The sequence below is a fragment of the Sturnira hondurensis genome, unplaced genomic scaffold, assembly GCF_014824575.4.
Source record: "Sturnira hondurensis isolate 20B ecotype Veracruz unplaced genomic scaffold, ASM1482457v3 Scaffold0022179, whole genome shotgun sequence".
Lineage (NCBI taxonomy): Eukaryota > Metazoa > Chordata > Mammalia > Chiroptera > Phyllostomidae > Sturnira > Sturnira hondurensis.
The window spans coordinates 1,777,520-1,802,298 of record NW_028094810.1 but is presented as its reverse complement, the minus strand read 5'-3'; the positions used below and the strand labels follow the sequence as shown (position 1 = coordinate 1,802,298).

The window sequence follows — 24,779 nt, the reverse complement described above, 5'->3', positions numbered from 1 at the left end:
ACTGTGTCTCTGGACACTCTGAGAGTTCGCCCCTGTGCAGGTTAAACTTGGCCAATAAAGTAACATCTTTGAAACCCTGAAAGTCTCCGACATTTGTTCTCGAGGGGGGTGGGTGCAACACACACCTAGACAGACAGGTCTCTGCCACCCAGCCCTGCCTAGATGGTGAGGGAGGGAGCCAGCTCTTCCAAGGACCCCGCAGCTGGCCCAATGCTCCACTGGGTGCTAGGCTCCCTATGAGTCCTCCGTGGCACTGGCTGCCGACAGAAGCCTCTACACCCCTAACGCAGCGGCGGCAGCGGCTCCGAAGTGTTTCGGGCTGGCTGAGGGCAGCCGGCCCTGCCTCTGCCGCTTTTGTGTTTACTCACAGGTGCTGGGCTCCCGATGAGTCCTCTGTGGCAGATGCCCCTGTCACTGGGTGCAGGTGGAAGCCTCTGGGCCCTGACCGCTGGGACAGCCGCGGCTCCGAGGTCTTTACGAACCGGCCAATGGCTGCTGTCCTGCCCCCGCTGCTGCCGCCACCGCCACTGCCCCCGCCCCCGACTCCACTCAGGGCCTCTGGGCTGCCGATGAGTTCTCCGTGGCAGACGCCCCCACCCCCCCACCCCCCCACCCACCCCCCGTCGCTGGGCACAGACGGAAGGAAGCCTTTGGACTCCGACCGCCGCGGCAGCCGCAGCTCCGAGGTCTCCACGCGCCGGCCAATGACTGCTGCCGGCCTGGCCACCCCCGTCCCCACTCGCATCACTGTACATTCCCTGGGTGCTGGCTTGTGCCACCCAAGGGAGCTATGTGCCTTTACTTTTAGCCTACTTTCAAGTCTGTTCGTTTGGTAGACTTACTTCAGCTGAAGCTTATATCTTCTAACTGCACTAATACACTTTCAATATGAGTACACCCTTGATTCAACTCTTCTGCTTCTGGGAATCTAGCCAAAGGAAGTAACAGTGGGCTGATTCTACTAGCCAGTAAGTAGAAACAATCTCAATGGCCAAAAATGGGCTGACTTCAGAATCTTATGCAGTCACTGAAAATAGTGCTATAGAAATGTGCAGACTGACATCGTCACACTATATGGTGAAAAAACTAGGTAATAAAGTTACATGAGCGAGTGATGTGCTAAAAATTAAAATTACATCCATATTTGGAAGAATGTACATTGAATGCTTAACTTTGGCTGTCTCTGGGTAGATAAAGTTTTGAAGTTTTGTTTTTTGCTTATCCGTAATTTTTAAATCTTCTGTAATAAACATGTATTACTTAAGCAAATAAAAAAAGAAACTTGATTAAAAGATAATAAGATAGCACAACATTTAATCAATACAACAATGGGAGTGCCTTATAGTAAATTATAACTTAAATATGGGGGTTGCATAATACCTAAACATTTGTGACTTTTAAAAATTTTTTAACAGAAATTTTATTTTTTAAAGATTTCATTTATTCATTTTTAGAGAGAGAGGAAGAGAGAAATAACAATATATGGTTGCCTCTCCCAAGCCCCCTACTGGGGACCTGGCCCACAACCCAGGCATGTGCCCTGACTGGGAATTGAACTCTCGACCCTTTGCTTTGCAGCCTGTGCTCAATCCACTGAGCTACACCAGCCAGGGCTGTGACTTTTTATATAACTACTTAAAAGATGCAGCCAACATTGTGGTCAAGACTTCAGGTTCTGGTCTTGGGATTTTGGGGTTACATCTTGGCTCTGTCAGACAGCTGAGTGGCTGGACGGCCTGGCTGGCCAGCCTCTAAATCTACATCTTCATCTGTATAACAGAGATGGTAGCAATACCAACCTCACAGCTTTGTTGAGGGTTAAATAATACATGGAAAATTCTTGACACAGTTCCTAGCAGTACTGAGGGCTTAATGGTAGCTGTTATTACTGTACTCAAGCTTTCTCAGGTCAGCAGATGTTTATACTAACAGTAGGAGTCCCTGCCTAAGCCTAAAGTCCTCCATACAGCAGCCTGAGAGCTCTACAGCTTCCCTAGCCTTTTTTAAAAAAATAATTCTCACCCAAGGGTCCATGTTAATTGAATTTAAAGAGAGATCAGGGAGGGGGAGGAAAGAGAGAGGGAGAGGGAGAGAGAAGTATCATTGTGAGAGAAATATTGATCAGTTGCTTCCCATACATGCCCTGACAGGGAATGGAACCCGAAACCAAGATATGTACCCTGACTGGTGATTAAACCTGCAACGTGATGAGGCACCAACCAAGTGAGCAACCTGGCCAGGGCTTGACTAGCCGTTTTTTTAGAGGGGGAAGCAGGTGAAAGCAAAAGTAGCACTCCTAGGCCACTCAACTTCCCTAAAGCCTCCTTATTTCTAGTCAAGAGGTAGAGATGCTGACTAACTCTGTTAACAAGGCACAGTGCTCACCAGACCAAAGGTCAGAGACCAAGGTCTGAAGCCTCTTAATAAGAAAATATCCCTCCCAGCCACTATCAGGGGAGAAAAAAAGCACACCTTTAGGCCACACAAAATACGCATATTTATTTAGAAACAAGAGTTTCAAAATTATCTCTTAAATTCGGAATCTATGAGCCAGGGTACAAACAAGTGAGGTTATCATTCATTGTTAACTTATTAAAGAAAATTTTAAATTAACTGATTATGTGGAGTAATGTTTTTCTACACTTTGTAAGAATCACTTGGAGTGCTGGAGATTAATTCTGCTAATAATACAGTGGGCCTGGTACAAACCGGTAATTTGGAAATATCTTTTTAAAAGATCTCCAGATGACCACCATGACCAAGGAACTATGGGACACACTGATCTGAAGCACGCTTTTCAACGTCCTTTGCACATTTCAATTCTTGAACTACTGATCCCAGAATGACTAAAAAATCTTAATCAGTTCTATTTTAGGAAACTAAAGTCTTCTGAAATTTGGTTTGATAAATTCTCTTCACTGGAGATGCCACAAATACTTTATTCTGTTGGTTTCCTAGAAGACAGGGACTCTCCTCTCCTTTCCATTTCTGACACAGCTCTTCCAGGTTGTTTTTCTTGGAGTTTTGGTCTTTCCTGAGTTGAGGCACAGTAATCCAATCAAATCATCTTTAAAAATTGTTTTTGTATTAAAGAGTTGTCACTTTTAATAACCTTGGCTTGCTTCTGTCCAGCTCTTTTCTCTTCTCAAGAGAAGAGAAAACATCTCTTCTCACTAAGATGTTATGGTGTCTTGTGTAGAATCAATATTCTGGTCTTTCCACCTTAAATTTCATACTGACAACCCCGTGAATGCCAGCTTCGATTTCATCGTTTACTTTCACAGGGCCAACTCCCTTTGGTGTCCCAGTCAGGATAATATCTCCTTCTTCCAAGGCTATTATCCTAGAAACGTAGCTGATGATGTAGGGGATGGTAAAGATCATGGTGGATGTCTCACCCTCCTGCCGGAGTTCGCCATTGACCTTGAGCCACAGCTTCAGGTTGTGAGGGTCTGGGACCTTCTCTTTGGGTACGAATGCGCTGACAGGGCAGGAGGTTGTGAAGCTCTTGGCCAGAGTCCAAGGCAGCCCCTTCTTCTTGCACTCATCCTGCACGTCCCTTGCGGTCATGTCCAGGCACAGGGCATAACCGGCCACGTAGTCCATGGCCCCGGCCTCCGGGACGGCGTTGCAGCGTTTGCCAACCACCACGCCCAGCTCGAGCTCGTGGTGCAGGTTGCGGGTGTAGGCTGGCATGAGAATGGGCGAGCCCTCGGGGGCATAGGCGGTTGACGGTTTCAGGAAGAGCACCGGCTCGCTGAGCACCGCGCTCTGCATCTCCTTGACGTGATCCGCGTAGTTCCTGCCCACACACACGATGTTCTTCCCCCACTCCCAGAAGCGAGACAGCTGCCTGGAAGCCGCCATGCCTCTAGCCTCCGGCCCCTATAGTCACGTGGATTCGGTCGGGGCGGAGGTCCTGATGCCTACGGCTACCCCGAGAGGACTAACTATCTCAGAGCTCAATCCCGACCGCGACCGCGGGTTCTGCTTGTGCTCCCCACCGTGCGCCCAGTCGCAGCGCTCCGCCTCTTGGGAGCCGCCCACTGGTGGCTGCCGCTAGGCTGCCGGGCGCTAGGACGCCCGCCAGGTCCCCGGAAAGAGGCGGAGGCTTTAGGGTTGTTCTCTGGTTGCAGCCAATTCCTTGCTTCCAGCCTGGGGCGGGGGGGGAGGGGGGGCGGGGGCGGGGGCGGGGAAAGGGGTGCGGTTTTGGGCGCGAGCGCTGATTGGTGGGGATGTGGGCGGGGAGTCTGGCTTGTGCCGCCCGCCCGCGTCCTGCGGAGCCGCCCGCCCGCCTCCCCTGTCATGGTGCTGGGCCCATTTCTAGGCTCTCGGAGTCTCACCGCGCTAGCGGCCGCCTGCGCCCGCCGCGGCCTGGGTAAGTCTGCCGAGGGCGGCGGACGCCGGGGCAGAGCTAAGGGCGGCAGGGCCCCGGGGACGGGGACCGGCTAGGTGCCTGGGTCCTGCCGAATGTCGTAGCCGGGTGAGGGCAGTTAGGCCAGCCGCGCTCCCCGAGACGTTCCAGAAGCGCCGGCGCCCCGCAGCCGGGCGTTGGGCGCGGACACAGCCCGCCGGCCCGCTTGGGTGTGTCGGCGGGGAGTCAACGGGCCGCGGTGACTGACGCCCGTTTGTTGTCGACGTAGGATTTTCAGCCCTCGCTGGCGGCGGCGTGCGGGTAGTGGTGGAGGAAGGCTGCACCACGATTGGGCCAGATTTTGAGAGGGCTGAGCGCAGGGTATCTGGTCAGCTGGGTTTGCTGAAGGGTTTGTGCTAAGAGAGCACACAGCTCCCCGGCGCTCTGACCGGCCTCCCTGCGGTCAGCCCCGCAGCCTTCGTCTTCCTTGACGCTCGGTGGTGTGGGGGTTTCCCACATAGTTCCCCCCCTTCGCCCCACCCCGAAACTCCGTACTTCCAGTGCCCAGGTGTGATGTCACTGTTTAGAGCCCGAGGAACGCTGTGTATGTTCTCCACACGTTAAAGCGCATCTTTTCATCTCGAGCTTTGACAAGATACCTGGGGCACGGATTCTGAAGTGATATTAAAGGGGAGAACCCTGGAGCAATGCTTGGATTCCAACAAGACTGGGTCCTGTGATCTGTGCGGCCCTGACCCTCCCTGGCTGTCATTTCATTGGTGCCTCTGAAATGAGAGGCGTTGGGCGTACTGGCCTCCAAGGCCTGGCTCTACTGGTCTCCAAGGCCTTGGTCAGATTAGAGTCCAACTTATTGCTTTGTTGGAATATTTTGACCTTTATTTTGAAATCTCCTTTTCTTTATTTCCTGATATTTTATCTGGCTGATGTAGCAATAGGGGCAGTAGGTCAACCCCAGCCTCTAGGACCTGGTTAACAGCTAAATAGCAGGAGAGCACCAGGTAGGCAGATTGAACAAGCAGTGAAGCCACCCTTGGCCATTTCCAAATCCCACTGAAAGCAGTCAAGGTTCTGGAGTGGGTAAAGTGCCACCATTACTAAGGAAAGAACCTATTTTTTTCCATTTAAGAAAACTCATCAAAGTGTCAGAACTAAGAGTTTTTGTGTCAGAAATCAGACAGATAGTGTAAGTGGGACTTTGGGAATTGCCAGGAGTGCCACTGTCTCAAATGGCTGGTGCCATACAGAACCTGCCCCATTCAGAAGAAGCCAAACAAAGCATGTCTCAGTACTTGGCCCAGACCATACGCTATAGGTCTGTGCCCTCTGGTTACACAGAAGGTCACATTTGCAAACCAGTGAGCCAGGGGCATTTCTCAGGCTGCGATAGGTCAGGTGATACAATTTTTGGCAAAGGAATAAGGTTTCTGGTGGTGACTGCACCAGATGAATTCTTTCCATAGAGATAGCAGCATCTTCTCCAGGTTCCCAGGAACCAATTGTGAATAACGTTTCCTTCACTTGGGCAGTGTAGATAATGTTCTATGGGAAATACATAAATGGGGCCCCTTTTTGAGGGGATGCTTCCAGATGTGGAGTTTTGTTTTTATCCTTCCGTTCTCCTCCCACCCTGTCCCTTAATACACACACTGCTCTGTATAGTAGAGCTCTCAGGCTCCGATAGCGCTGGGGCTCAGGGAAAGTGGAACATCAGAGACTTAACCTTACAAAAATGTTCTGCTGTGCATGAGGAAAAGGCCTGGAAAATGCCCAGCTGGCTGTCAAAGGAAAGGACATCTGTGTGTGATCATTAAAGCTGTAGTTCAGGCATTTTCCCTGGCCGTGGCATATATGGTTGAATCTGCTTTGATTATATATTTTTTAAATGGTCTCTTTTTTTAAAGATTTTGTTTATATATTTTTAGGAAGAGGGAGAAAGGGAGAGAAACATCAATGTGTGGTCACCTCTCCCACGCCCTCTACTGGGGGCCTGGCCTGCAACCCAGGCCTGTGCCCTGACTGGGAATTGAACCAGTGACCGTCTGGTTTACAGGCGGGCACTCAGTCCACCGAGCCACACCAGCCAGGGCTGAATCTGCTTTTAGACAGCCCCTGGAGACATGGCCGGTCTGTCTTTCAGTCAATTGGTGCTCCCTGCTTTCTGGATCCTGTTAGGGAGAGATCCCCATCCCAGCACCGACCCCAGAATTTCATGGACACCTTCTGTCACCTTTGTTGTACAGTTTTAATCCCTTTCGTGCTAAGACTTAAAGTATTATTGGGGCCTCTGTGAATTTTTAGATTGAATAATAAGAATTTCATTGTTGAAAATACTCTGGCACCTGTCTTCTGTCTAGAAGATGCTTTTGTCCTTCAGTCTCGCCCGGCCATCCTGGCAGAGACCTTTGGCTCAGTTGGATGGTGATTCTGTACCCCGTGCACTCAAATCTAGAACATTTGTGGCCAACTCTCCATTTCTTGTGCCCTGATGGTCTTTGTGCGTGCTCCAAGTTTCTAGTTCCTGTCGTATTGTTTTCCTTTCTGGCTGGAGGCCTAAGAAGGGCTGCAAGTGGCTCCAGGTGACTGGGCTGCGTTAGCTGGAGAGGCAGCGATGCGCTGTGGGTAAGAAATAGCCCAGCTTGGCACTTTCATTTTGGGTTTCTTCTTTTCATGGTCTTCTCTGAGTCAGGCGTAAACAACCAGAACTGACAATAGTCATGCATGCCGATTGTTTGAATTACAGCCACAGGCTGGTCTCTCTATCCCTTTAGAATTCTTGAAAAAGAAAATAAGTATTAGAAATCCCAAAGAGCTGATTTCCTTGAATACAAACATGAATCATTTTCTAGATTTTTCTTACTGATGTGATTAAATGAGAATATCCTCTTCTCTATCAAAGAAATGTAAAAAATCCTGCACGGCGAGCCTCATGCTTGATGTTTGCCTCATGTCAGTCCCGGATACCAAGTCCCCAGGATGCCCCTACCGCTGGGTCATTGAGGACTTGTTCTGAGTCTATGATTGATGTGGCCTCATGTGGACGCTGACCAAAACTGCACTCTGTCTTTAGGTCCAGCCTTGCTGGGAATCCTGTATCACACGGATTTGAGGAAGAGCTTGACTGTGGAACAGAGCGCCATGAAGGTTGAGGTACTGCCAGCCCTGACTGACAACTACATGTACCTGATCATCGATGATGACACCAAGGAGGCCGCCATTGTGGACCCAGTGCAGCCCCAGAAGGTGGGAGGTGTGTCCCCAGCACCAGTTCTTTTTCCCCATGGGTTTGATACCTGCAGTGCTCTCGCAACTTGGCTGAGCTAACTATTAATTAATCCGTTAATTTTTAACAATTTAACTCATGCCCAGCCACTGCTATCGGGGCAAAGGGCCCATGAACGGGGTGAGGGTGACCAGAGGCTTTGGCATAGAAAGAAAGGAAAGGGCTTGTCTGCAAAGTCCCTGGGCAGAGAAGCAGGCACTGTCCTTGCACTATCCACCCTCCCTTCAGTCTTTGAGCCAGAGGGGCGGGAGAGGTCCTGGGGGGTACTGAGCTGCCAGGTGGACTAAAAGAGATAAAGGCCACCTTCACCCTGCTCTAATGAAGTTAGGTTGAGTTGTCAGGGTCAGGACAGGACCTGGCCATTCCTGGTACACCCTGGGTTCCGCCAGGCACCCCCACCTTGCAGGCCGCTGAGCCAGCACTGGGAGTGTGATGGTGGCCTCTGTCCTGCCTCACATTTGGTTGCAGGTTGTAGAAATGGTGAAAAAGCACGGTGTGAAGCTGACTACACTGCTCACCACCCACCACCATTGGTAAGCCCTCCTCCCCAGAAGCTGAGCTCCCTCTAGGGCAGCAGAGCTGATTGGGTCTGATGGCTCCATGCCAGGCACACCCTGAGGGCGGAGTCCGGTGGGGTTCTCACAGGCTGTCTGGGCCCTCCTGCAGCTGGCAGCTGGGTCACTTGTGCTCCACAGCTGTGACCACTGTGCTACTGAGGCTCTGTCTCCAGTGGGATTCTGAAAAGGCTTCAGATGTCAGCCTCCATGCTGCTGCCTCATTCCCTTGGCCTTCCGGCCCTAACCCCTTGGCCCTTTGATGGGGTCTGGTAACTTAGGGGCTTCGGGGAGGATGCTGTGCTGTGTGGGTCCTTCTGCCCTGTGAGGACCCCAGCAGTGTCTTTGAAAGCCCTTGTGCTTTTGTGATGGGATGTTGGCCTCAATATTAGGGAAGAAACTAGACTAACTAGACATTAGTGTTTTTAAAAATCAGCAGCCATATTTGGAGAGGTTGTAGAGGATTTTTTTTTTTGCTTGTTTCGTTTTTTTCTTTTAATTAATAAAAAGGCTAAATGGTGAAAAAGCACTTGGACTAGAAGTCTGTCTAAGGTCTTTCTTTTGGATTTTTTGAAACTTCTGAGGCTCTTCAAAGCTAAAAAAAATAATGTTTATTTGGCTCTGAACTTTGTTTTCCAAATCACTGCTTGTGGGCAGCCGATGCTTTCACGTGGACCCGTCCCCCCAGCATGGCTGTAAGTCAGGATGCAGCGCTCCACTTCACTGGCCCCCTACCCCCAGTAACACAGCGAGGCCTTGCCCTTACTGGCACAGCTCCGTTGGCTGTGTTGTCCTGCAGAGCAAAAGGTCACCAGTTCGATTCCCGGTCAGGGCACCTGCCTGGGTTGCAGGTGTTGTCCCCGGTTGGTGCGTGTGTGAGAGAAAACTGACTGATGTTTCTCTGACACATCAGTGTTTCTCTCCTTCTCTTTCTCCCTCCCTTTACCTCTCTATGAAAATAAATAAATAAAATCTTTTTAAAAATACAAGTAAACAAAAGGAGGCCTTTCACCTGGAGTGTTCAATGGATGTGGTTTGGCCAACATTGTTAAATGGTAGAAATGTCTGTGTTGATGTAACTAAGTTGCTGAGTCTCTGGGATGTCAGGTGCTAATTCCTAAAGGGACAGAGCCTACAGCCCTGTCCATGGCCTGAACAAGTTAGCACAGCCACCCTTTCTTCTGAAAAACTCAGGCCTCTTGGGCCTCCATGTAGATGCAGGAAGCCTCCTCCTTCCCCAGGTTTGCACAGTTTACTTTTCTCTCCTAAGAAACCCCTTTGTCAGATGTTGCTTCTCTGGAGGGTTTTCTCAGGACCTTATGTTTATGCTAGAATATAAATCCTAAACCAGGCCCTAAACTGAGCTTTAGGGTGTGCCTCCTTCCCACTTATGGGTGGTGGTGGTGAGTGGGCTGAGGGGCTGGCCCTGACCAGTGCATAACAGCCCTCTGAGGGGAGGGAGGCGGAGGGCTGCCTCCTCTTATCTTGGGCCCTGCTGTTTCTGGGCGTATCAGAAGAGTCCATAAGTGAACATGGAGTGAGGACCAGATGTTCCCTTATGACCAGAAAGCCCTGGCCTTGCCCTGGGATGGCTGAGCGTCAAGTGCTGGTGCGTTCCTTGCCCTGCCCTGTGACTGGCCCCACAGAGCCGAGGGATGGGGCTCCTCCCCTGAGCCCTTTCCGAAGTGCTGCTGAGGCGGGGCCACAGGAAGAACTGGCTAGGGACAGGGTGTCTGAGGACCTTCCTTGCGGTGGAGCCGGTTTCCTGCGTTGGAAGGTGCATTTCTATTTCTCAGAAACATAACTAGGCAAATAAAAATTCTGTTTTGTGGTGAACACATAATACAGTATACAGATGATGTACAGAATTGTACACCTGAAACCTATATAATTTTATTAACCAGTATCACCCCAATAAATTGAATAAAAAGGAAAAATAATTCTATTTGATCAGGGTTTACAAGCAAGCAAACCCCCGTCATATCGGCAGTACCCCTGGGTCTTTTTGGCTTCCAGGGACCACGCTGGTGGAAATGAGAAACTGGTCAAGCTGGAGCCTGGACTGAAGGTGTATGGGGGCGATGACCGGATCGGGGCCCTGACTCACAAGGTCACACACCTGTATACACTGCAGGTGAGGAGTGAGCCCCAACAGAAAGGGGCACCAGGCCTTAGAGCATAGTGTGGCTGTCCCCTCCATTATCCCAGGGGCCTAGAGGGTCACATGAGGGCTTGGGCTCTGGAGATAGCCTGACCTGTGGGTGGAGGGAGGGCCTCTTGGGGCTGCCCAGGCCTTGACAGCCCCCTCTGTTGAGAGCATTACAAGCAAATCAGTGTGCAAATGGTGACTCGATGGGGGAAGAAGCTATAGATAACTGTGCAGAGGTAATTGGGGCAATCTAAATACGGGCTCTGCATGGGGTTATATTCTCCTGCTGGTGCTAAATTTCCTGGATGTGATGATAGCAAGGTTATGTAGGAGGATGTTCTTTTCTTAGTAGATGCACCTGGACTATTTAGGGGCAGTTTGTCAGGATGTGTGTGACTTGAAATGCATGTGTGTGGAGAGAGCATATACCACAGATGGAACTGTCAGCATTTGGTGACTCAGGTAAAGGTCATGTGGATTTTCATCTTTATTTCAATTTTTTGTATCTTTGATATAAAGAGGTGGGGGGGAGAGGAAGACAGAAGAAAAATAGAAAAAAAGACCAAGCACCTAGGAAGTAAAAGCATCTTTTCTAGCAAGACACCTAGTTGAGGTTAGGCCCAATTTTGAGGGAAAAAACAAAATGAGCCCCTTTTGTTTTGCATGTCAGCAAATACCAGGTTCTAAAGTGATCCCTGCCCCTGGGGTCACACTCGAGGACTGGATCCCATGGTCCCCAGCAAGATCCATGTCTTCCTGTGTGGTGGGCGTGGGGTCTGAGGTGAGACCCTGTGGGACCAGCGGGTCCTATGCTTATGAGCCCTAGGAGCACACACCAGCGCATGCTTTGTTTCAGGTGGGGTCTCTCAATGTCAAGTGCCTGTCGACACCGTGTCACACTTCTGGACACATCTGCTACTTTGTGAGCAAGCCCGGCAGTTCTGAGCCCCCTGCTGTGTTTACAGGTGAGTGTTCAGGTGTGTTTGCTGGAGGTTGGGCATTCTTTGTAATACCCTCTTGGCACAGAGGAGGAGAAGCAGAGCATTTCTTGCCTAAAACTACACAGGGCTGAGTGAGGACGACCCCAGCCCTAGGGCCAAAGTCTGGAGCTTAGCTTCACACACACTGGGACATGGGCAGGCTGGGTAGACAGAGAGGAGAGTGGCTCCTCCTGGCAGGGCTGGTCTTGTGCTTCCCCCTGACCACTGTCAGGTGCCCTGGGGACGCTTTCCTTGAGAGACTGCCTGGTGGGGATGTAGCCCCAGCCCCTACGGCCTCCATCAGCTGCCAGGTGGGCAGGGCAGTGAGCCTCAGACCTGCCTCACGTGGGACATGCCCTTCTGAGTACTCACATCGTGCATCCCTCCGTGGGCTGAGAGCCTAGCTGGGTGTGGCAAAGTCAGTAGCAGCCCCTGGTCATGGTCTCCTACACAGAGCGACCTTAAGAGCAGCCCTCCTGGCAGCCCAGACAAGCTCAGGTGGTGCTGGATGAGTTCAGGTCGGGGCCACAGTCTGCAGTGGCTGTGGCCCAGAATAAGGTTTACGAAGCATGGCCCAGCACTGGGCTGTGTAAGTGGCACTCAGTCAGGGCAGGCAGGCCTTGCCAGCAATCGGAGGTGTTTTTCCTCTTTTGAGAGAAAATGAAAGAACATTGATGCTGGTTGGGGAACCTGTGAAGTGGAATGGCCACGCGGCAACCAGGGTGTGGAGAGCCAGTGGCCACAACGGGCAGAGTGGTTAAGACTGCCCAGCCAAGAACAGGCTTGTTGGCCCCAGGGAGCCCCACTGCCGCCTTAACTTTTTTAGTGACTATAAACAGCTTTTGAGCTCAGAGCCTTCCAGAAGTCTAAGTCACAATCATGATATTGTCACTGCCGTGAGAGTTTGTTTAAAAATACGATGGCTGGATGCAAAGTGGGCTCCTGGCACGGATCCTGCTGTGGAAAAAGGGTGTTGATGGGAAATGTACATTGAGTCTGGGGTCGAGTTTAGTCAGTAGCAACGTGGGGGTGCAGGCTTGTAGTTTTGACAGATATACCCAGGGACATAGATGTTAAGGGAAATACTAGCCAAGGCGGGGTGCTTACAGGGCCTGTAGGTAGTCTTCGTAGCTTGTCTACAAACCCCAAATTATCTCCAGACCTGTGTTCGCTTCGGTGGCACGCACGCTAACGCTGCAACAATGCAGAGAAGATTAGGGTGGCCCTGTGCAGGGATGACACGCAAATTTGTGAAGCGTTACATATATTTTTAAAAATTATCTCCAGATCTATGTTTTTTGTTTTTTGTGGGTTTTTTTTTTGATACATAGCTGCTTTCAGTGTCTTTACTGCAGTGATGGAGGTATGGGGGTGTGGGGCTATGGGTCAGATTGCAGGTCCCTGGGCACATCATGGTAGCCCCGGCCTCATAATGGGTGAAGTCCGACGGTGGTGCAGAGTAGGGAAATTGGCCCACATGCCACGTGTATGCTGCCCTGAAGTGGTTTTGCCTGTGTGTGCTGTGGAAGCAAAGCGTTCCCTGTGAGTGGGTGGGCCTGAAGGTGAGGGGGGGGGTGCCTCTGGCGCCTGGCTTGGCAAACCCTCAGCACATCCCACTCCTGTCTCTACTGGACGTCAGTCTGCTTATCTGCTCGCTGGTAAGGCAGTGCCTCTCAGGGTTGTCAGGACCTGGGGGTGAGTCCCTGGGGAGTGTGCTGCTTGAAGCAGAGTCCCGCTTTGGAAGGAGTGGAGGGCTGACTGCTGCTAACACAGACCTGAACGATGCCCTGCATGAGTTGTTACTGCTTCTGTGTGATAGCGGCTGGCAGAGAGTGTACTGTCTTCTTGGCAACCTTAGTAATAACTACGTGAAAAGTCATGCAGTGTCCTCAGTGGGGAAGCTAAGGGGTCTGGGGCGTCTGCAGTAAGGACTCATGGTGTGGGAAGTAGGATGGCCCAGCTGGGCCCCAGCTGGCCTGTGTGTATAGCAAAGTGGCCTGCAGCATCCAAAGGCAGGAATACTGATGGCCCTAGGCTTCAGGCCCAGGTCCAAGCCACCCAAGGCCATGCTTCCTTTCCCTAAGATGTAATCAGAGAAGGGTATGGCTTTGACCCTGGGATGTGGTGAGCAGGACTGAGCGCTGACAGGTCTGGGGAGGGGGCAGGGAAGGTGGTCTGGGGGACAGGCTTGGTTGAGGGAGCGGGGTACTGCCATGTTGGCCAGTGAGGCATTTGCATTTGAAGGGTTCGGGTAGTCTGGGACCTCAGGTCTTGGACCCCAGCTCATGGCAATGAGTGCCAAGGCCACAGGAACAGCTCAGTTGCCTGGGGAAGGAGTCTGCATTAGATGCTAGAACCATGGCTAGCTCCACAGGACTTCCGGGTGGAGGGGCGGCCTGCTGGAGAGCTGGGCCTGTTGGAGAGGTGGTGTGCCCCCTGGCACTCGTGGCAGCTGGCAGTAGAGGGTGAGAGAGAGACAACAAAGGCCAGGGTACAGGAGAACAGTGGTCCTGGCTGCCAGGGAGGAACATAGAGGCCCCAGGTCGTGTAGTGTCCTTGCTGCCATGATGCAGCCCTATGAGGACCTGGCTCCCCTGGCCCCAGCAGCAGAAGACCCATGAACTTCCTGGGTGTGCAGATAGCAGGTGCTGCCATCCCTGGACAGGGTCCTGTGCCTGAGTGGCTGGCTTTCCCCTGGGTCTTGTTGGCCTCTTGCCAGTCCCCAGACTCAAATTGCAGGGCCTTTGACCTATGTATTGAGGCTTTGCTCACAGGCTACCCCCTACCTCACTCCATAGTTTTTTTTCTGAGGGGAAGCCTTGGCTTTTGCTGTGTGGGACGGGGAAGAGGCTTCACAAGTGCTGATGGAAGAGGGATGTTGCTCAGTGTTGAGGGGTCCCAGGCCCTCCTCATGTACAGGGGCTGGAGAACAAGTGCCTGTGGGCTTCCACTTGGCATGGAGCTGGTTCTCAGGAGAGGGAAGCAGCAGTGCAGGGAGACCTGGTGGGCGTTGGGCAGAGAGGGCACTGTCTAAAGGTCGGAGGCAGGAAGGAGTGATCTGCAGTGGCAGGTTTGCATCTTGAGGGCCCTTGTGGTCTGTGGTCCCTTGTGAGGGGCTTCTGGAGTGCCCAGATGGGGCTGATCAGATCATGGGAGTGTTACAGGATGGCCCTGGATGCCGGGGATAATAGGGAAGATGCAGGGAGGCCATGTCTGAGAGGGGGCTGCTGGGCAGGTGGGGACAAGTGTCAGGTGTGGGGATCTCGTCACTGCAGTTGATGGGACTGGGCAATGAAGGAAGGAGTCGGCGTGACTCTAAGGTTTGGGTTTGAGCAGCTGTTTGGAGGCTGGAGGCACCAGTGGGTGAAACTTCAGTGGGAAATTCTGAGTTAGGTAGGAACCCCACATGTGTGAGGTAGGAACCAAGAGCTGTGGGCTCTCTTTGGACCCTGTCAGGTACCTAGGTGGAGGGTACATCTGAGGCTGGGCCCCAGTCAGCCCGGGGACAAGGTGAAGCCTTGGCCCACAGATGGTGGGTGGTCAGCATTGTCCAGTAGTGAACCATCAGCCTCTTGAGGGGGTGTGTCATACTGGTGGCCTCACTGCTCTGTGGCTGTCTGCTTTCAGGTGACACCTTGTTTGTGGCTGGCTGCGGGAAGTTCTATGAAGGGACAGCAGATGAGATGTACAGAGCCCTGCTCGAGGTCCTGGGCCGGCTCCCTCCTGACACAGTAGGCAGAGCCCTTTTTGAGTTCCCTGGCTGCCCTCCCACTCTGTCCCCTTGCCTCCTGTCCCACCTGCCCCATCTCCGGTGGTTACCTCTATTTGTGGGGAGGGCAGAACTGTGAGTTTTCTGTAGGTGTATTTGTTGTTTCATATATGTGCAAGGAGTGTCTTGCCCTAAGGCACATCTCCTTGGGTGTCACTGGCCCTGCCCAGGGCCCTTGAGGCCCATCTCTGAGGAGTTTGAGGAGGGATTAATAAGTCTCTTCAGCCCTGGCTGGTGTGGCTCAGTGGATTGAGCGTGGGCCTGCAAACCACACGATCATGGTTCGATTCCCGGTCAGGGCACATGCCTGGGTTGTGGGCCAGTTCCCGGCGGGGGGTGCATGAGAGGCAACCATACACTGATACTTCTCTCCCTCTCTCCTTCCCTTCCCTTCTAAATATAAATAAATAAAATTAAAAAAAAATAAGTCTCTTCAGAGCTCATGGGTTTGGCTTTTTCCTCAGAGAGTGTACTGTGGCCATGAATATACCATCAACAATCTCAAGTTTGCTCGCCACGTGGAGCCGAGCAACACTGCCATTCAGGAGAAACTGGCCTGGGCCAAGGTGAGTGAGATGTGCCATGGGGCATATCCTGTGGGTCAGTCACTGGGAAGTGACTTCCTGGGACCATGGAGGACCTGGTTTGCTGACACTCAAGGCATCATTTCTAGAGTGGGCAGCAAGCGCTGCTCAGGGCCGTAAACGAGCTGACATTTAGACCTCCCAAACTTTGTGCGGGAGCCAGGTGGTTGTCAGACCCTTTCTGCCTCAGTGGGTCTGGGCCGGGCCTAGGGGTCTGTGTTTCCAGCAAGTGCCCCTCAGGCCGAAGGGGCGGATCCCCGGGCACTGCCCGTGCCCTGAGCAGCAGGTGGGACTGTGTGGCAGCAGTTTCGCTCTGGAGGCTGTTGTCATTTATTTCAATGATGGCCCCAGACTTGCTCCTTTGCTCAGCCCAGGGCTTAACTTGTCTTGGAGGCGTGTTCTGTGAGGGGTTTGGAGACAGCTGCAGGTCCCCTGGGCAGGCAGAGAGGTTCTCCCAGACTGCAGGCGTCTGTCTTCCTACCTCAGTCACAGGAAATGGTGGCAGGGAGAAACACACACACCTGGGAGGCCTTGGGGGCTGGGCAGGCTCCCCTCTGCTGAGTTCAGTGAGTAGAGCTAGCTACACAGGTTATTTTCTTTTAAAAGAATTAGCTGATTTCATTGAGCATCCTTATCAGTTTTCTGAGGGTGGACTTATAATACCTATAAAAATTCAAATACTGTCTTAATCTGTTGATAAATAGCCCATTTTTAACACTGCACATGTATGAGTACTTAATATAAAAATCGCATGCTATAAATAGTCATACATACTGCTTTGTGGCTTTCTTTTCACTTACTAGTGGGTCCTAGTGCTCTTTCTGTAGCAATTCACTCATCAAACTCATTCTTTTCATGGGTATCTGCTTTGTGAAAAGTAAATTTTATTAAGTATTATTTACATACAATGAAAAGTACCCAAGCGAGCATTGTACAGTTCATGAATTTCAACCATGTATGTACCCATGTAACCCCCAACACGATCACAATAAGAAACATTCACACTGTCCCCAAAGGTTTCCTTCCCCTTCCCATTCAGTGTCCTTCCCATTCAGTGTCCTTCCCGTTCAGTGTCCTTCTCGTTCAGTGTCCTTCCCATTCAGCTCCTGGTCTGTTTTCTGTCACTGCAGATTACTGTTTCCCAGACTTTCATATAACGTTACTCTGATGTGTCTGGCACTTTTCCTCAGTTTTAAGATTCACTCATTTTTTATTTCTGAGTAGTATCTCTCATGGATATACTACCATTTGTTTATCCAGTCATCTGTAGACGCGGGGGCTGTTTCCAGCCTTTCCTTGTTGTAAATAAATTTGCCATGAACCTTTGTGTGCAAGTCTTTGTGTGGACACATGCGGGCATAGCTAAGAGTAAAATTGCTGGGTTGCATGGTGAGTGTGTATTTAACTTGTAAGAAACCACCAAACTGTTTTCCAATCAGTTGTACCATACTGCATTTTCCGTAGCAATGCATAAGCATTGGCTCCAGTGGCCCCATAGGCCCGCCCACATTTGCTGGTGTTGACCTTTTGAATTTAGCCATTCTAATAGTATGTGGTGATACCTCCTGGTGGTTTTCTCTGGTGGCTAATGAAACTGTCTTTTCATGTGCTTATTGGTCTATGTATGTCTCCCTTGTGAAGTCTATATATGTCTCCCTTTTGTCTCTTTAAAAAATTGGGTTGTCTTCTTACTGAGTTGTAATAATTCCTTGTATATTCTGGGAATATGTCTTTGTTGGATATAGATATCAAATATTTTCTCCCAGTTTGTGGCCTGCCTTTTCATTTTATTAACAGTATCTTTCAAATAATAAATGTTTATGCTTTTGTTGAAGCTCAGTCTATTAATTTTTTAATTAATGCTTTTTGTGTCCTAAAAAAACCCTTTGCATACCTCTACATCACAGCTTTCTTCTATGTTTTCTCCCAGAAGTTGTATAATTCTAGCTTTTATGTTCATATAAATTTATCCATAGGTCATTGATCCATTTCAAGTTAATGTTTTGTTTATGGTATAAGGTAAGGGTAGAAGTTCACTTTTTTTGCATATTGACATTCAGTTGCTTAGCACCATTTGTTGAAAAGGCTGTTCTTTCCTCAGTGGATTACCTTGGCGTCTTTGCTGAATAAAATGGACCTTGTGGGAATCTCCTTCTGCACCCTATTCTGTTCCATCGATCTGTATGACTTATCCTTGGATCAATAATACTGTCTTGATTACTATAGCTTTTGGTAAGTCTGGAAATCAAATAGTATAAATCCTTTAACTTTATTCTTTTTAAAAATGGATTTTGGCTCTTCTAAACCTTTTGCATTTTTGTGTAAATTTTAGGATCATCTTTTAACTTCTGCAAAAAGTCAGCTTGACTTTTGATTGGGACTATGTTGTAACAAAAGATTTGTACAGAATTCAGGTCTTAACAATATTGATTCTTGCCCTGATCAGTGTGTTTCAGTTGGGTGCGTATCATCCCACAGCAAAAGGTCGCTGATTTCATTCCCAGTCGGGGCACATGCCTGTGTTGCAGGTTCAGTCCCTGGTCGGGGGCATGCAAGAGGCAACCAATAGATGTTTCTCTCCCTTTCTTCCACCCTTCCCCTCTCTTTGAAAATAAATAAATATAATCTTTTTTTAAAAATTGAGTCTTTCTATGAACATGATACAGCTTTCCATCTATTGAGGTCCGTTAGTTTTTCTTTGGTAAGTGTATCCCTAAGCACTTAATGTTTTTGGATTTTATTGTAAATGATTGTTCATAGTCTTTGAAAATACAAGGTCCTCATGTCCTTGTGACTTTGCTAAACTCACTTATTCTAGCATCTTTTCCGTTGGTTCCTTAGCATACAATCATATCAACAACTAATAGAGATAGTTTTCTTTCTTTTGAATCTACATGCCTTTTATTATTTTTCCTGCCTTATTGCACTGGCTAAACAAAAGTGCAGAGAGTGGACATATTTGGCTTGTTCTCAGTCTTAAGGACAAAGCATTCAGTTTTCACCATTAAATATGGCATTAGCTGTGGGTTTTTCATAAATCCTCTTCATCAGGCTGATGAAGTTTACTTATATTCCTGGTTTTTTGAGAGTTTCTATCATGAGTTGGTGGTGAAGTTTGTTAAATAGTTTTTCTTCATTTATTATATAATCACTTTTTTCCCCTCTTACTCTGTTAATGTGGTGGAGTACGTCAGTTGGTTTGAGGTGTAAAACCAGCCTTGCTTTCTGTATAAATCTTAGTCATAGTTTATTACTATCCTTTTCATATGTTGCTAGAGTGTATTTCTATGTCTCTGTCCTTAAGGAATATTGGTCTGTAGTGTTATTTTCTTGCATCGTCTTTGTCTGGTCTTAATATCAAGGTAATACTGCCCTCATAAAATGAGAAAGTGTTTCCTCCTTCTAGTTTCTCTGAGTTTTCTTTTTTTTAAAAAAAAATATATTATTGATTATACCATTACAGTTGTTCTATTCCCCCCTTCATTCCCCTTCACCATGTACACCCCCTCCCCCACCATTCTCCCCCCCTTAGTTTATAAGACACCATGTGTCTCAAGTTCTTTAGATTCTATATTTCCCCTACTATTCTTGCCCTCCCCCCTATCTATTTTCTACCTACTGTCTATGCTGTTTTCTGTACCTTCTCCCCCTTTCTCCTCCTCCCACTCCCCTGTTGCTAACCTTCCATGTGTTCTTCATTTCTTTTTTTAAAAATATTTTTATTTATCTTTGGAGGGGAAGGGAAGGAGAGAGGAAGGAAACATCAATGTATGGTTGCTTCTCATGCATCCCCTGCAGGGAACTGGCTCCTGCCGGAAACTGGCCTGCAACCCAAGCATGTACCCTGACTGGGAATCGAACTGCGATCGTCTGATTCGCAGGCCCGGGCTCAATCCACTGAGCTACACCAGCCAGGGCTGTTCTTCATTTCTATGGTTCCACTCCTGATCTAGCTGTCCTCTTGGTTTGCTTTTGTTTTAGGTGTGGTTGTTAATAACTGTGAGTTTGCTGTCCTTTCACTGTTCATATTTTTCATCTTCTTTTTTTTATATAAGTCCCTTTAGCATTTCATATAATAAGGGCTTGGTGATGATGAACTCCTTGAACTTGACCTTATCTGAGAAGCACTTTATCTGTCCTTCCATTCTAAATGAAAGCTTTGCTGGATAAAGCAATCTTGGCTGTAGGTCTTTGGATTTCATGACTTGGAATACTTCTTTCCAGCCCCTTCTTGCCTGTAAGGTCTCTTTTGAGAAATCCGCTGACAGTCTGATGGGTACTCCTTTGTAGGTGACTGTCCCCTTATCCCTTGATGCTTCTAGGATTCTCTCCTTCATTTTGGTCTTGGCTAATGTAATTATGATGTGCCTTGGTGTGTTCCTTCTTGGGTCCAACTTCTTTGGCACTCTCTGAGCTTCCTGGATTTCCTGGAAGTCTATTTCCTTTGCCAGACTGGGGAAGTTCTCCTTTATTATTTGTTCAAATAAGTTTTCCACTCGTGGCTGTTTCTTTCCCCCTTCTGGTACCCCTATAATTCAGATGTTGGAACGTTTAAAGATGTCCTGGAGGTTCCTAAGCCTCTCCTCATTTTTTTGAATTCTTGTTTCTTCATTCTTTTCTGGTTGGATGTTTTGTTCTTCCTTCTGGTCCATTCCATTGATTTGAGTCCCAGTTTCCTTTCCATCACTATTGGTTTCCTGTGCATTTCTCTTCATTTCAATTAGTTTAGTTTTCATATGTTCCTCTAATTTGTGACTCTAATCAACCAGTTCTGTGAGCATCCTGATGACCAGTGTTTTGAACTGTGCATCTGAGAGGCTGGCTATTTCCTGGTCGCTTAGAATTATCGGCTCTGGGGCTTTGAATTCTTCTTGAGCCATCTTTTGGACTGTTCGTGCCTGTTACGTTACGTATCAGGATCGGAGCCCTAGGTGTTCACCAGAGCAAGGCAACTCAGTCCCTGGGTTGTGACGCTCTACGTGGGGGAGGGGTCAAAGAGGAGCAATGGCGTTCCCGTCTGCCCCCTCCCGCCGCTGCGGCCGCAGCTACCACCATCACTGGGGCCGTGCGTTTAGTTCCCACTGCACGCGAATGTGCCACCGCCATCAGCCCTCCGCCACTAGGTTCACCCGCTGGGTCCTGTGTGGTCCGTCTCACTGTGCACGAATGTGCGACCGCGGTCACACATTTTCGGCCCACACTCAAGCCACTGAGCTACACCAGCCAGGGAAATTTTGTTGATTTTTAATAAGAATGACTTTTGCTTTAATCTTCCTTGTTTGTTTTTCTAGTGCACTGATTTCTGCTCTTCTTTATTAAAACTCCTTCCATCTACTTACTATGAATATACTTTCCCCTTTTTAGAGATTCTTAATATGGAACCTGAGTTAATTGATTTTAGACCTTTCTCCTTTTTATTTATTATCTTTGTTATATTTCGTCCATTATTATTTTCTCCTTTTCTAATATGAGCACTTAAAGCTAAAAACTTCCTTCTAAACACTGCTTCAGCAGCATCCCACAAACTTTCAAATGTTGCATTTTCATTACCTTCAATTTGAAATATTTAAAAAACATCCTTTGTGATTTATTCTTTGACACATGGCTTGTAATGAATTATTAAACTTTTTTAGCCTTTTAAACATTTATTTTGAGAATTTTCACACATATCAAAACATTGGAGGACTTCATAGTGAACGTTCCTACCCCTACACCCACTCTCTGCCGCTGACCTCTCACTGTGCTCACTTTATCACTGCCCATCCGTCTTCAAATACGCTAATGTGTGAGTGTGGCCCGTGGATCATTTTCCCAGTCCCATTAGGGAAGACACTTAGGGCTTCCAACTCTCTTGCTCTTGTGAATTGTGCTGTAGTGTCTACGTTTCTGCATCCTTCCTGCTTCCGTAGGAAAATCAGGGCGCACGGACACTCACTGTGATAGATAATCCAAGAGGTTATGACGGTTCGCATGCCCCTAGTCCACTGCGTGAAGCCTGTGTCAGAATCATCTTTAGAAGGGTAAAATTAACTTGTTTTCTTCCCTCACAGGAGATAGAGTGAGACTCTTTAGGAGAAGTGAATGCTGGAGAAGAGGGTATCATGAAACATTCTAAGCTCATTTTTACCCGAAGGGAAAGAACAGAGATTCGCAGTAAACCATCTTGACCTCCTGCCAGATTCCTACTGCATACCCCTCTCATGGTTGGAGGATTCTTTTTCTTTTTTTTTTTAAGGCTCACTTATTTACTTATTTTTATTTATTATTTTATTATTGGATCTTTTCCATCACCATTTATCCCCCATACCCTCTTCCACCTTCACCCACGCCCTCCCTCCGCCGTCACCACACTGCTGTCCATGTCCATGTGGGTTTTTTTCCTCCTTTTTTGCTCCATCCCTCCGCCCTGCCTATCCCTGCTCAGCGGTGTCACCCTGCTGTCTATCTATTAGTCTGTCTCTATTCCGCTTGCTAATTCAGTTCATTTAATTCCACATTTGTGTGAAATCATATGGTATTTGTCTTTTCTCTGATGGGCTTATTTCACTTAGCATAATGTTCTCCAGGTCCATCCATGCTTTGCAAAGGGTAAAATTTTCTTCTTTTTTATGACCAAGGAGTATTCCATTGTGTGAATGAACTGTAGCTATTTCATCCACTCATCTACTGATGGACACTTGGGCTGCTTCCGAATTTTGGCTATGGTAAATAGTGCTGCAGTGAACATAGGTATGCATATATTCTTTCAAAGTAGTGGAAGGATTATTTGTTGGGGCCAGTGGTCACAGTGTTGGGGGGAGGTAAGATCCAGACCCTCAGGTCTGAGACCCCTGGTGGACAGGAAGCCTGGGCTTGGGTGTCACCAGCTATTGTCTGAGCTCTGGCCCTGCAACCCTCTGGGTTAGCTATAGGCAGATGGGCAAGGGTTGCTGGGAGGGTGGAGACCACCAGCTGTTAATTCTGACCTTCCTGTAGAGTGTCTATAGAAACTGACAGTTGGCCAGACAGCCTGGTTTGCATCTTCTCTCTGTTTGCCTTGGTCAGTGTTGGTCAGGGGCAAGGTCATCCTGGCTAGAGGTGATAAGGTGCCCTTTGAGGGCTCTTCCTGGGGCCTCCTTCCTTGGGAGCTCGTGTAGGGGAACACCTCATGAAGAGAACTTACCACCCTCTGGGGTGGGCTGTCATCCCAGGGAGGGACGACATTTGTCTTCTTACAGTTTTTCCTAGTAATGAGCTGTGCATGACGCGCGCACTGTGTTGGGAGTTGGCCGCTGGGCGTTTTCCTCTTTTCTGTGTTTTCTGCATTTTTGTGGTTTAGTACTTCTGTAATGTAAAACATAAACTTCACATTAATGGAAAGGAAGCTCTATGTCCCCCTCTGCCTCCAAGGCTGCAAGAGAAGGAGGACAAGTTGTTGGTGGCCGCTGCAGCACCCACGTCTCCAGGAACAGGAAGGGGCCTGACCTCACACTGACCTGAGTGCTCACTTTGCCTTCTCAGTCAGACGACATTTTAAGATCATGGGAAGGTATTTTGGAGTGAAGGCATTTAAGAGTTTCTATATTAAAGTGACGTGTTTCTTTTGCAGGAGAAGTACAGTATTGGGGAACCCACAGTGCCGTCCGTCATTGCAGAGGAGTTCACCTATAATCCGTTCATGAGAGTGAGGTGAGGGCGCAGGCAGGAGTCCGCGCTGTCCTTGGGCGCCTCGGCCTCTGCTTAACTCAAACACTGTTTCGCTGAAACTCCTTCTGGAGATCCCAAATGGTGGAGGAAACTGCCCTGAAATCTTGATTAAGTATCCCCACAGAATCAGACATGTTTTCTTAAAGGCGGGAGCGGGGGCACAGCGGGAGGAGGAACACTTTCCTTGGTGCCCTAGCAGGGGCATGGGGTCAGGACCCATAGGTGGGAGAAGTACATCCTTGGGGAGCCTCATGGTGCTGGGCAGTGCTGGACGCCAGCATGGGCTTGTGTCCCTGCTCTCTGAGTTGCCAGCAGGGTTGGGCTCAGGCAGCATGCCACCCACTGTTAGGAACACCCAAGTTGGCCTTTTGGCGTTGCATTTCATTTTTAAGAATGCCCAGACTCCTCCAGGCTCTTTTCTTCCCCGGCATCCTGGGAGGGCAGTGGGCGGGGCTTGTGGCCTGAAGCCAGATGCTTTTTTCTTCCCCGGCATCCTGGGAGGGCAGTGGGCGGGGCTTGTGGCCTGAAGCCAGATGCTTGGCTCTGCAGGGAGAAGACTGTGCAGCAGCACGCGGGCGAGGTGGACCCTGTCACCACCATGAGGGCCATCCGCAAAGAGAAGGACCATTTCAAGGTGCCCCGGGACTGAGGCGGCTGTGGGGCCTGGGGTGCCATGGCTGCTGACTTCAAGTGCATTTGGGTATTCAGGTGTTTTAGATGAACTTCCTGCTGCGAGTGTAGGAAATTGAGTCTTGGTTTAATTTTAAATTAACTTCAGAGTCCTTTGCTTGTGTTATCAAATGTTTTAATGCATATTTATAAGAGAGGAATTTAGAAAGTATTTATCCCTGGAAGTTCTGCTTGTAGACTTGTGTGTTCTCTAGCTTTTCTGTGGGGCCCCTGTATGACACCCCAGTGATACCTGTCCATCTTTCTCCCGTCAAGGCCAACGGCCCGGTGCTCACCAGAACACGGCACTTGGAAGGAAGTGCGCTCTACTCCTTTCCCTCCCTCCCCCTCCCTCCCTCAGCTACTTCTAGAAGAAGTCATCCTCTCAAGGGTCTGTGTCATCGTCTTCACAGAGTCATCTCTGTGTTGATGTAGTCGGGCCCTGAGAACCTACCTGGGCTGCATCACTGATGCAGTGAGGTTAGAGGTTGGGGCAAGGCCTGGGGGCTTGGGCTGGGAACCCCTGGCATTCGGTACCCTCGTGGCCCAAACTTCACACACCCCAATCCCTTCAAAGGCTGGCCTGTCCAAGGGATGTTCCCAGGGACTATTGTGGGCAAAGGAGCTGATGGGAGGGACATCAGGATGCCATCTGTGGTAGACAGTCACTGGGTACCCACGTGGCTGTGGGACATGAATGTTGGCTCCTTGCAGCCCTACTCAAGGTCTGACC

At 49.1% G+C, this 24,779-nt stretch overlaps 2 protein-coding genes and 1 non-coding gene across 4 annotated transcripts; 2 read left to right on the top strand and 1 right to left on the bottom strand.

Moving 5' to 3' along the window:
- Positions 1–2,473: 2,473 nt before the first annotated feature.
- FAHD1 (fumarylacetoacetate hydrolase domain containing 1) lies at positions 2,474–4,078 on the bottom strand. Its single transcript, XM_037034657.1, has one exon. The coding sequence runs from the start codon at positions 3,865–3,867 to the stop codon at positions 3,202–3,204; it is 666 nt and encodes a 221-aa protein (XP_036890552.1). The 5' UTR covers positions 3,868–4,078; the 3' UTR covers positions 2,474–3,201.
- A 185-nt stretch (positions 4,079–4,263) lies between these two features.
- Positions 4,264–24,241, top strand: HAGH (hydroxyacylglutathione hydrolase). 2 transcript variants are annotated; one of them, XM_037034452.1, is made up of 9 exons: positions 4,264–4,378; positions 7,449–7,615; positions 8,124–8,188; positions 10,226–10,343; positions 11,215–11,323; positions 14,966–15,069; positions 15,572–15,673; positions 23,280–23,359; positions 23,927–24,241. In XM_037034452.1, exons 1-9 carry the CDS (start codon positions 4,306–4,308, stop codon positions 24,024–24,026), a joined length of 918 nt encoding a protein of 305 aa, XP_036890347.1. In that variant the 5' UTR covers positions 4,264–4,305; the 3' UTR covers positions 24,027–24,241. The 2 variants fall into 2 exon arrangements, with proteins under 2 accessions (XP_036890347.1, XP_036890346.1); XM_037034451.1 differs by having other exon boundaries at positions 7,443–7,615.
- Positions 12,503–12,608, top strand: LOC118978910 (U6 spliceosomal RNA). Its single transcript, XR_005064804.1, has one exon. It is a non-coding gene; the product is annotated as a U6 spliceosomal RNA (small nuclear RNA).
- Positions 24,242–24,779: the final 538 nt, after the last annotated feature.